The sequence below is a fragment of the Carassius carassius genome, chromosome 34, assembly GCF_963082965.1.
Source record: "Carassius carassius chromosome 34, fCarCar2.1, whole genome shotgun sequence".
NCBI classification, from domain to species: domain Eukaryota; kingdom Metazoa; phylum Chordata; class Actinopteri; order Cypriniformes; family Cyprinidae; genus Carassius; species Carassius carassius.
The window spans coordinates 14,568,931-14,581,625 of NC_081788.1; the positions used below are offsets into that span (position 1 = coordinate 14,568,931).

The 12,695-nt window shown below is 34.7% G+C and overlaps 1 protein-coding gene across 1 annotated transcript; it reads left to right on the forward strand.

The window, feature by feature from the left end:
* The first annotated feature begins 5,805 nt into the window (after positions 1–5,805).
* LOC132115162 (transcription cofactor vestigial-like protein 4) lies at positions 5,806–10,784 on the forward strand. The gene is made up of 5 exons (XM_059523559.1): positions 5,806–5,981; positions 8,173–8,296; positions 8,399–8,636; positions 9,830–9,905; positions 10,020–10,784. Exons 1-5 carry the CDS (start codon positions 5,915–5,917, stop codon positions 10,325–10,327), a joined length of 813 nt encoding a protein of 270 aa, XP_059379542.1. The 5' UTR covers positions 5,806–5,914; the 3' UTR covers positions 10,328–10,784.
* Positions 10,785–12,695: the final 1,911 nt, after the last annotated feature.

Sequence of the window (12,695 nt, forward strand, 5' to 3'; positions counted from 1 at the left end):
CGCTCAGTGTTTTCCTCGTCATTTTTCTGAACCATCGTGAGTTTTTCCCCGTTGCGCCCGTTATTTACGCGCGGGACAGATGTGGTTGTTTAGATGCGTAAATTGATGAATGGTGAGGAGAGACGAATTTGACATGTGCTTGTGTTCATTTTAAGGAAACGAGAGACACCGATTGAACATCACTGACAGTGGGTGGTCCTGCCTATAGTGATTAAAGAGCTTGTAACTAAAAAGTTGTAGGTTCAGACTCTGCTTGTGGCCATCCTTGAACTGTTGCCATGGTGCCCTTGAGCAACACACCTAAACCCAGGTTGTTCTCTCGGGATTGTCTTAGTACGATATAGGGATGCTGCAAGGGGCTTTGAAGAAAAGCCTCAGATAACTGACGATTAATTATGAATGTTTGTCTTAAATATATATATTTGAAATAATAATATTATTATTATTGGATGTTGGAGCAGTGTTAGAAATGATTGTTTTTATTATTATTATTATTATTATTATTATTATTATTATTATTATTATTATTATTATTATTATTATTAAAGGGCACTTTATGCACCTTGAAATTTATTTTCAGGCACAACTGGGAATAGAATATAATGTTCTGAAATACAGTATCTATGAAAAGCGAGGATGGTTTTTCAGTACTCTAGACAGTGACTTTGGAAATACTTTGTACTCAGTACCATGTCTATGTTTTCAGCACCCTGGACAGGGAATCTATATGTTCTTGGTGTTGTGGTTAACAGGAAAGACTGTGGCTAGTTGTCACACTTTTTGCTACAACGAAAAATCCTATTAAAATGTCAATGGGGGTTATGTGTTTTATTAAACTTCTGTATTCGGTAAAACATGTCACCTTGCTTCCAGTTCAGGTCTTTTATATGAGCTTAAATATGGAGACGCTTTACTCAAGATGCTTTCAATGAAGATAACAATGATTATCATCATAACTGATGTTCATCATGTGTGCAGATTTATATCTAAAAGTTTTTGTTTTCTCTCGAACATTCGGATATTAAAATTTAATAAAAAGGCAGACAATTAAAATAGATGATTACATTAAAAGTCCAAAGATATTGGCATCAGTTCATACTTTTAACACTTTCTCCGGCAAGCGAATGCAATGGGATCTTTTTCCGGTTTGGTCAGGTTATGCTTGACATATACCCCTTTTCTGTATAGTCACATACCTTAAAGTCAGCATAAAATGAAAATGTTTACCCAAGAGCTATTATGAAATAAAATGAAATGTGACTTAATGTTCAGAGAACAGAATTAACATATATATATATATATATATATATATATATATATATATATATATATATATATATATATATATATATATATATATATATATATATATATATATATATGTGTGTGTATGTATATATGTCTATTTACAGTTTTGAACTAAGCATTTGAAATCAATATGCAAAATCTCTTCTAGTAAAAACAAACATTTGTGAAAATAATCTGTGTGACAAGTATCCCCCATGTCCCCTGTGAGGTAATTTATCAGGAAATGGCCTGACTGAGATTCAAAAGAAAGGAACCTAAATGTTTACAGGCTCCACCCAATGCAACACAATACATTAACAACACATTCATGGCCTTTTTGTTTGTATGACTCTAAAAGATGCACATCTTAATTTTCATCCATTTCATATTCATTGGTCTTGTCACTTTTCCAGGTTCTTAAGCATAATTGCTATGGCCATTTCTGTCAGACAAACCTTGTCAATAAACAAATCATTGCTCACATGCTTTACTTTAGTGGTGAATCAGTTACACCCACATTAACACAATTAACATGGGCAGCAGCAGACATCTTCAGGCACACAGTGCAATCTGAGATTTTACACCAGTGAGCCTGCAGGCTACAATTCCTAGGTCTTTCCCCCTTCCCTTCTGATCAAGCTCTACATCTGCAAAGAGAGGGAAAAAAAAAAAAAAATATATATATATATATATATATACATTTTTTTTAAATACAAATATTTTGTAACAAAGATCACTTTTGATTAACTGAATGCATACTGAATAGAAGTATGCATTCCTTTCAAAAATAAAAATCGTACTGACCCCAAACTTTTCAAGTAGTGTACATCATATCCAATTACCATTTTAATGTTGTTCAAGCTTGATATGCTGGCTGTATTTGCTATGTGCATGGTGTACAGATTTTTTTCTTGATGCTTTTCTCAGGCTAGTTTCTTGGTTGTATTACAGAAGCACTGAAACACACACAAAAAATAGCTCGCACTCTTTAGTGATGTAAAACTCAATTATTCTGCACCACATCCTCCTTCCCTTGTTAGTGGATTCACAGGGAGTTGCTTTACAAGGGTCCCTTTCCCTTGAGAAAACAGTTGTTATTCTCCAGCAGGAACCAGTTGTTCGAGTCTCTCCATACAGTGCACAGTACGTATGACGTGAATTGAAGTGAATTGCCACTTCTGGTGTTGACCCTATTTCTGAGCCATTACATTAACAAAGGAAGCTTATACCTGCCTTTACAAAGCTGTTCCATTAGTGAAAGAGCCAAAGCATTCATAGACAAACATGTGAATAGTTCAGACAGTCTGTGCAATTGAAGACAACAGACACTATTAACACCTATACGCATACATATAAAACAGCCATCAAGGTGAAAATTCTTGACCTTTTGTTAAAATAATGCTTATTCTGGAAAGGCTGTATAGGTTTACGCAAATATATAAATAAAAATGATAGTAAAAATGTCCTATATTTATATATGAAATAAGCTATGCTGAGTAAAATAAATATCCATTAAATAAAAAATATTGAATCACTTCATAATGAAAAATATAAAAACATTATAGAGAAGAAAAAAATAATATTATTAATATAACTACTATGCCAAAAATGCATTATGGAAGTGTGAAATCATGCTACACTTTTTTATAAACTGAAAAAAAAAATGCTGGTCATTACCAGAACCATGCAAATAAATACATTCTAAAATAACGATATCGTAGCATTGTTGTGGATATGCTATAGATTTTTTTTTTTTTTACTGTAGTCAAATAAACACTGTTTGATGAATTGTAGTATCTTTTCAGCTGGTACGAATAGTCTCATTGCATTGTGTCATTACTTAAAACAGTACTTGCTTCAGGCCACAGTTTTTTACTCTACACTGAAATGATAGCAATCTCAAGCAAAAAAACGTTAGGTGCACTACCTGTTCAGCGGGCATTTCTTCTTCTCTGCGCTAAACACACTCTTTAGTACTTCCAAAGAAGCACAGAAACCAAAACTTAAATATTATTGTGTATATATTTGCATCCGACAGGATGAACTATTGCTATTCCTAATTTCTACCGCAGGAGGGCGCCGCTTCCCACTTCACGCGCCTCCAAGCAGCGGCGGAATTTCATTGCAGTGCAAAGCTTTACACTTCATTCATTCAGCACAAATACAGTCAAATGTTTTATCTCGGCCTGTCACTATATGTTAGAATATATACATAACCTTCTATAAGCAGCTTAACAAGGTCCTTTTTAACCGAACTTGACATTCCAGCACTAGAATGATTGTGAGAAGCTTTTCTCACTGGTTTATAGAGATGCAGCTGCACCGTGTGTGGCATCCTGGGAAATGCTTTTATAAAATAGATGACAATCCAATAATGATAGGGAGTAAGTACAGTAAATATTTACAGTAGTTGATTATTACAGTGTTAATTCGCAGGTACAGTGAGAGGTAATCAATCACAGTAGTCACAGAGAATGTTACAAAATAAACGGCACATGAGTAAGAGTTTTGAGAAAGTGCTTGTACTGTTCAAATGTTTTTCTTTTGGGAAGTAAATAACCTGTATTAAGTGTAACAGTATTACCTTTTAATTAAATAAATTGTTATGTTTAAAGGTTATCCTTATGTAGATCAGCAGCATTCACTTGTAACACTATGATGGCTTCCTTGTAATGCAAATGGGGTTAACTGTGTGTCCAGAGGGAGTGTGTTTCAGTCATGTATGGAAGCATTTGTGGCTTAAGCATGCTCAGGCAGGATCACGCTGTACAAAGCTGTCTTCAGCACTCTGAAGTCTTTGTCTTTCTGCCAAAACAGAAATAGGAGAAACAAATCTGTGGAAAGAAAAGGCCCGATGGATAAAGGTTGGGAACTGACAACATAACTGCATGTATGGGCAAGATGGTGGAATGACTGCAGCTCAGGTGGGCTAAACACTCTGAAAAATGCAGTCGGGTGAGATTTTAGATTAAGGCAGGGGAGGGGCTGTCGACAGGTGCTGACTCCTAGAGAGGAAACAAAAGACAGAGCAAGACTTGTTTGTGGATTCTAAAAGGATCCAGGGAAGGAAAAGTGGGATAGTAAAGTTCCAAATGGATTTATGGTTAGGTTCGGAAATCTATTGATTTTGAATCTAGTATTAAGTATTTTATTATACTTCATTGAAAATCATTTTACTAGCATAACAGTTTGAGTGAAAGTTTAATTAAAAAATAAATCATCTGAAACAATTTCAAAGTTTCATTATGTTTTGTTTGCTATTGCTGGAATGACAGAAGTACTTAAGTTGCACAAATTCCATAAGCCTTTCTCCAGAATTATTTGAGATTTCCAAAGACCATCTTGAGCTTCAGTGGAAAAAAGTTCACCAGATCTGTGTCACAAAGTTGCTTTCATTTTGATTTCATTGGTTAATCTTCAATATTTGTTATTCTGTTGAGTTTTTAAATCCCAGAATGGAATCCCATATCCAAGTATAGACTACCATTCAAAAAATCATGAAATAAAAGATTGGTTTCCAAAAAATATTAAGTAGCATTACTTTTCTTATGCATCAAATCAGCATATATTAAAAAATACTGTAGAAGGATCATGTGAAACCGAAGACTGCTAGCGGCTGCTAAAATTCCAGCTTTCTATTCCAGTTTTGCCATCACAGCAATAAATTAGATTTTAAATATAGTAGAAAACATTATTTTACATTGTAATCATATTTCATGATTTTACTCTATATTTGATCAAATAAATGCAGCATTGGTGAGCATTATAGAGACTTCTATCAATAACATACAAAAATTGTACCAATCCTTATACAGTAGTGTATGTATAAAATTATTGACTTTTTAATAATATTTAATTGCATCCTGTTAATATTTTATTTTATTATTCAAAAGCTAATACTTCTGTTTAAAGTTCAAATTTGTGTACAGTTGGCCTTATATGAGTCTATCTGTTTCTAAATGTATTCTAATAAATAAGTAGTCTTTACAAATTTTAAGTTTGTAATGCCATGAAATGTGTTTCACAAGAACAGTGAAAATATAACAAGGAAACCATTCATCTCTCTGTCCTGGCATGTTGATACTTGGAGAAGAGGGTAGATCCAGAATACCTGATTGTTTTATTTTAAGCTGCTTGTCTCCCAAAGTATTTCAAATAAATCACGTGTACAGTCCCTAGCTGTAATACACACTTCTACATCTAAATTTGAACATCTCATGCATGATTGGGTTTATAATTGTGATGCCAAAGCTCTGTACTACACTAAAGCAATATACGTTTTTTTTGTTTTGCTAATTTTATTTGCAATTTGATTTCAACTGTCATTTTTAGCCCATGTTGTGGGTGATATGGTGTGGTGGGGGTGATAGACAGCAGGCAATTCACAGCTTCTCTTTTGTCTACTCCCATCAGGCACCTGTGGTGGTAGGTCGCCTCATGCATATAAAGCCAGAGGGAGAGGGCTGGCTTTCAACCATCCAATAAGAAGCCAGAGAGGCATGATCATGGAAAGCGCAGAGCACTTGAGCTCAGTGACAATTTAAAACTGAGTGAGGAACCATTCTGCCGCTCACAACTCAACTTGTTTAGGAGCATTGCACTGTTTAGAAAACCCTGAAGATTAGGAATGGCGGTCACTAATTTACACTACATTACCCGGATGAGCAGTGGCTTCAAAGTGTACATCTTAGATGGTAATTATCACATTTTACATCTTAATACCGTTTTAAACTTAGAGTTACATTATATGTGTATGTTATCTGCATTGTTTATTTTGTTTAAACTAAGAATAACATTATGTGTGCATGTTATCTGCATTGTTTATTTGAAAACAATAACAATCATTATTATTAGATTAAATGCACAATATAACATGAAAATGTTCCATGCAACTGGAATTGATAATCACGAACTGTCATTTTTGATGATGTTATACAAGTTTTTTTTTTACATTTTTTTTTAATTTAAATATGTAAGTGTAAACTATTTAAAAAATAATCTTAAAATATTTGAAAGTATTCAAATAAGAAACAACTAATGACTAAATTTTGATGCTGTTATTTTGAAGGTTAGTTGAGGAAAGTTGAGATGAAGACATGCTTGATCTGTGTTCTAGACTGCAAATGAAAGAGATAAGAAAAAGGATGTGGGTCTGGTTTTTTTTTTTTTTTTGTCTTAAATCTCCCCTTGAAAAATATCCCTCCCTGAGGCAGTAAAATCAGTCAAGGTTTAAGGTGTGGTTTACATCCAATCCCCCATCCTCTGTCATGCAGAGTCAACCTGCCTTGTCACAGTCCACTGCTTAGGAGATCTGTGAGTGTGTGTGTGTGAGTGAATGAGGCTTCTGCCAACAATGCCTCCTCATCACCTAAGCCATTTGAGCATTTAGTAAACGTTATCCGCTTGAAGTCTGATAGCTCCTAACGCTACACTTCATTCATGCAGTGGTAAAATACCTCAGATATTAATCACCGATCAAATCAACACAGGTCCTGACTGGTCTAATATGTTGGTGATTTGATGTCCACAGTCCATGATCTTATTTTTATTACTTCCTAAAATTTTCAGCAAGTTAGGAGTCAAATGAATGTTGTGGCAGATGTTTAAGTATAAAATCTTATAAAATCTTGCAAAATCTTATCTTATAAAATCTTACACTGAACACGGTATATGACTCATGAGCGTTAAGTTACCGTGAAGGTGTGTAAGTTACTGTAAGTCATTATCAGCTGCACAAAATCTCTAACCTTATTCTGAAGTAAATATAAAGGATGTTGGGAAATCTCTTATTTCATAAGAACCAATATTAGGGGCAATGTTAACACAATGCATTGGACAGGTATACAAATCCTGCTTCAAAATGGTACTTTGTTAATTAATAGCAAAAAGGATATTTTTAATAAGCATTATCGTTTGAGTATTTATTTAATAATAAAAATATTAAACTAACATTGGTCTGAAGAGTCAGGGTTGTACATATAGGCTTACATCTGTACAGTATTCGGTACGGTATGGTACGGTTCGGTACGAAAGTGCGGTTTCCATACTTTCAATGTAGACAATCTATGTTTTTTGCAAGTGCAAAGACCTATCTTTGTTTTTGTTTTTACTTAGATAAGGGGGTGGGGGATATTTTATTATATTATATTTCTGTAATAATGTTACATTATGTGTAGGCTTATAATTACGCGTGTTTGTGTTGGTTTTCTTTTTGGTACAGTCTTTGGTTGTTTAATGGTTTATAATTTTATAAAAAAAATGTAAATCCGGCATAACCAGAAATTGTCAGTGAGCTATTAATAAGCTTTAAAACATTATCATTTGTAGCATGTAGCAGATTGTGAACTGTGACCTTAATGACTAGACCTTGCATGACACTGTTTGTGATATTAGCATGTGAATGGTGGTGTATGTCAGTTTGGATTAGTCTGTTACAATCGTTATGTTGGGTAAACATGCTGTGAGCCACATGCCTTAACCCACAAAGCCTGTTTTGCCCCTCAAAGCAGTATGAACAACAAGTGATATCCTCGTTTGTTCACAGTTGTCGTTTTTTTAGCTTGTACGTTTTCCAAATTTGCATGACATTTACCGTTAGGGGTGAATCAGCTGGGTAGTTCTACAGTAATACTCACAGAGCCAGTTGATCTTGCTCTGCCACTTAACGGAGTTTACATTTAATGGTGGCCCAACAACGTTTTTTCCCACAATTAAGATACACATGCGGTGATGCAATTTCAAGGATTAAGAGTCAGTTGTTTACTTGTTTAACACACCTTTTCACAAGTAAGGGAATGACTTACAGTGACTGGCAATGACCGTGTGAGCACCCTGCAGCGTTTATTATATCTGTAGTCACACGGGGCTGTGTTCATCTTTTCACAGGACAGCCCAATCTGAGGAGTGAAGATAGATTTCGCCACATGACCAGCGACAGGTTGCGAATGCGCCCTACACATCCCATGAAGCGCAAACACAGTTCTGAGAAAGGACGGACACTTGAAGAGAGGTAATGACCCATGCAACATCTAACAAGGAACCAATGCCCAGTAGATTAAGAGGGACTGAGGAGGAGTTAGTTTGCTCATTCATTTTCAACTTTCTGTTTCAGAAGAGAGAGGGCCCTTAGCAAGAGCCTGGCCAACAGTACACGCAGATCATCTGGGTTCAGTATTCCTGAAAGCCCCACATCCACATGGAGCCCAACAGCCAGCCCCACTGACCTGATCCCGAGCCCAGTGTACTCCACCCCAGTCATGGATGAGCCTCTGGCCCTAATCAAGAAACCACGCCCAGAACCAGAGAAAACAGAGAGCCAGAAAAAAGCCACAACAGTCAGACAAATACAGGTGAATACTACTATTGGTAATTCAGCTGAGCTTATGGCATGCTTTAATTTAAAAGGCAATGTTTATTAGCAATATTTATTATTATTAGTAGTAGTATTTTTGTTTTGTTTTGTTTAATTAAACCATTTAATATAATTGTTAAGAAACAAGTGATATAAAAACAATAGTAAAATATATGAATAAAATTATATAAATATATGATTTTCAGGGGTTTTAAATATTATCATATATTTAAATAATATTTAATTAAATGATAAGTATATGTATAGATCAGTACCTTAATAAGCATTATCATTATTTGTGAAATAATATAATAAAATATAATTTAATTATAATTAAATAATAAGCTCAAACAAAAGAAATAATAATAATACAATTTCTTAATTCATCAAATTTGTACTTAAATTGTATTAACATATAATTATTAATAAACAATTGATTTAATATATTAGAAAAACAAATTGTAAATATTAATTAAAATGTATATAAATAATAACAAACAATTATATATATAGTGGAATAATGTTGTACCAATTAAATTTAATTATTAATAATCATATTTTTTTATTTAATTAATTTTAACTTTTAATATATGATAGAAATATGTTTTATACATTAAAACATTATATGTGAAATAATATTGTATCAAACTCTGTAAATATTTCCAGACATTAGTGAGACTTCTTGCTGTAGTGTTCCATCCCCTCATCCCCTCTTTGAGCAGTACGTGCTGACTGAACATGTTAGGTGTATTATACCATCCTCTTCTTAGAGTCTATCCTGAGGCCACCGCAGTCTGTTCATCCTAACTCACGATCTATGAGACACAACAGAATACAGGAAGGCACTTTTGTGTTCTTGAGAGAGTGGATCTTTAGCACGGACAGGCCTCTGCCTGTCTCAGATATGCAATCCAGCCGGATTCAGGGAGAAAATGTGAGCAATGGGTGGAGGAATGTTGTCAACAAGTCTCAACACACCAGTGCTGTTGTTGACCTGCTAGTGGCATCAGCGCTGAGAGAGAAATAGTCAAGAACCCCTAACCACAAACATTACTGTCCATCCTGTGCTTTTGGTTTTCCTATTTTTACCATCAGTTTTATTCATTAGCTATTCCGAAAGCTCCATTATAGATGGAGGGATGGAAAAATGTATTGCGACAAGGATTTGCTGACCTTTGCTGTCTTTTTCAGATACGGCCGTCTGTCATCACCTGTGTTTCCTCTGCAACAAGGTCAACAAAAAAAAACTGCTGCAATCAGTCCACTAGTAAGTAAAAAGCTGCAAAAGACCATGGCGCTCCTCCTTCAACATATCTGTGTAGATTTTTTCATCTGAACGAATAGTTTTTGAACATCATCATCTGATTCTGTCTCTCTATAGTTGTTACCCAGCACAGTTATGACCACGTTGAAGAGCATTTCCAGAGGAGTCTCGGGATGAACTACCACAGAGCCACCTCCATCAGCGTATCTGTAGATGACCACTTTGCCAAAGCGCTGGGTGATAAATGGCTCCAGCTCAAAGATTCATCCTCCTCCTGCCATTCATCCTCTTCCTCATCTTCTTCATCTCCACCCAGCAGTCCAACCTTCATCCACTCGCCCAGCTACAGCCAGAGTCCCAAAAGGGCTCGCAAAGATTCAGTCAGTCCTACCATGACCACACTAAACCTATGGTCTAATAAATGAAGAAGAGAGAGGAATTAGATGTAGATATGGCAAAATGGACTCAAGATGCATGTGTAGGCCCATGTGTTTCTGCTGTAAAAAGCCAAAGGGAGATTGATGAGATAGTCAACTGATGTTTCAAAAGTTGTCATGAACAGATGAGGAATTGGTAAATCATCTTTAAAAGGAAGATTTTCAAAGTCTGACCTTTTTGGATGATTTCATGGTAGCTAAGCATTGCTGGAGTTGGCTTTTGTCATTGGTTTTGTGGGTGCCACTGATTTTTATTTGTGACTGTGATTGCACTGATTATTACTAGTAACATTTCATCGTCTGTTGTAAGCTTTCTTCTGCTAATACGTCATATTTATATTAGACAGTTTGCCAGAATCTTGTGACCTAAAAGGAGCACTGAGCAAAACAGACCAAAAATTACTAGGTCACAAAGTTTCATGTTTTAATTGAAAATAAATGCTTGGGGAAAAGAGGTGGGTAACTGTTTGGCATCTCTGTATGGGCTACTGCTGTTCATTTCAATCCTTGTGTAAATTTCAAACTTTTATACTGTTGTACATATTTGTAATAAACAATTTTTTTTTAAATGCATTAGTAGTAGAATTTGTTTTGAATTAATGCTTGTAAAAAGCTCTATCACAGGAAAAAATTACACTTTCACATGTCTTTCACAAATCATTTTCACAATATTACTGTTTTCACTGCATTTTATATCAAATAAATGCAGTCTTCTTTCAAAAAATGTAAAATATCTTACACACCATAAACTTTTTAACAGTAGCGCAAGTTATTCCAGTGTACGTTATATATTTCTTTTTGTAATCTCTCGTCAAACTTGTAGTAATAACTTGCTCTGCCACTTTTAATAATCAAATAATTTCCTTATTGTTAAACTGCTGTTTCACCACCCCACAGAAAATGATTTAAACTTTTCAAATATTTTAAAAGTAAACAAAAAAATACACAGTTATGCTCTTCTTCTGAAGTCTATCGACAAGCGAACAACATTACGGGTCTAACTATTTTCTGAAGTAATCAACATTTAAGCACAAAGCTAACAGGTTAATGGAGTAGATTGACATTCAGTCATCAGGTGGTCTTTAATTGTTGACATTAGATTTTTTTCATGTCTAACATCACCTTTCATGCTAAATGCCCTTAGACTTGCAAGGGCCATACAGTAGTTGATTTTTTTCTCCATCAGAAATCAAAATGTTGTATGTTTATGTAAATGATCATCATTATGGGAGGGTCAGAACATTATAAGCACACTTGGGTCATCATTTGAATGAGGTCAGATTCAAGTTGCGTTTACCAGTACTTATATGTAAACTTACCTTGCCAGCAGCTAAATCGCAAATAGATTTGACCTTTTTAGATTGTTTATGACAAATAGGAATCAGTTGGAAAACAACTTCCATGCCTGCTAAAAAAAATATCAACTGCCAGTTAGATCAGATGCAAAACTTGTCAATCACAAGATCAGGTTCAAGAAGCTGAGAAACAGGTTTGAATGAAGATTTGCTGGCACAAAGGTACAGTAAAAGCCACTGAACAGAGTTCAAAGAAGTCTTTCTGTTGCCAAAAGCCCTGCCTTCTATACTCTGTTGCAGGCTTGACTGGCCTCATACAGGGTAGTGTCTAGTGTTTCTCAGAGAACAAAATGACTCATGCTCAGTGGCTTAGATCTCAAGGTGTTACGGTAACATGATGTCCTTGTGGAATGTGGACACCTCAAGGCAGCTTTAAGTCAAATGAAAGGTTAGTATAGATGACATCATTGTCTAGCAGAGCAGATGCCCACAAAATGTAACCAGCAAGATTAACAATATTATTGTCATTATGGTACTTTGGTTTTATTGCTTCATACATTTGCATGCTTTTATGCCACCTATGTGCACACAGAAGCAGTTCGATAAAAAAAAAGAAATTTAAGGTCCCATTAGCATGCATTAACTATCATAAACTAACAATGAGCAGTTCATTCATCAGTATTTATCAAGCTTTGTTAAATTAGACTGTAACTGTTCATTGTTAGATCATTACCTCAGGTTCGTTAAATAATATAAACAGATACAACTTTTTATTTTCATAATGTTTTAGTAAATATTAAATTAGTATGAACTAAAATTAATACATGCTTTAGAAGTATGTTTCATTGTTAGTTCATGTTAACTGATGTAGCTAAGTAATGTTAACAGATGGAACTATTGTACAATGTTAATATAGAGTAGCATGATCATAGAAGAACATTCATGATATGAGGCATAATGTAAATTGTTTATGTTTCCTTTTAGCATCCACTTTGTCTCAGGTGTCTCTCCTACAATCCATTAGGAGAAATAAAAATAGAAACTTGAAAAACCTGACAGGA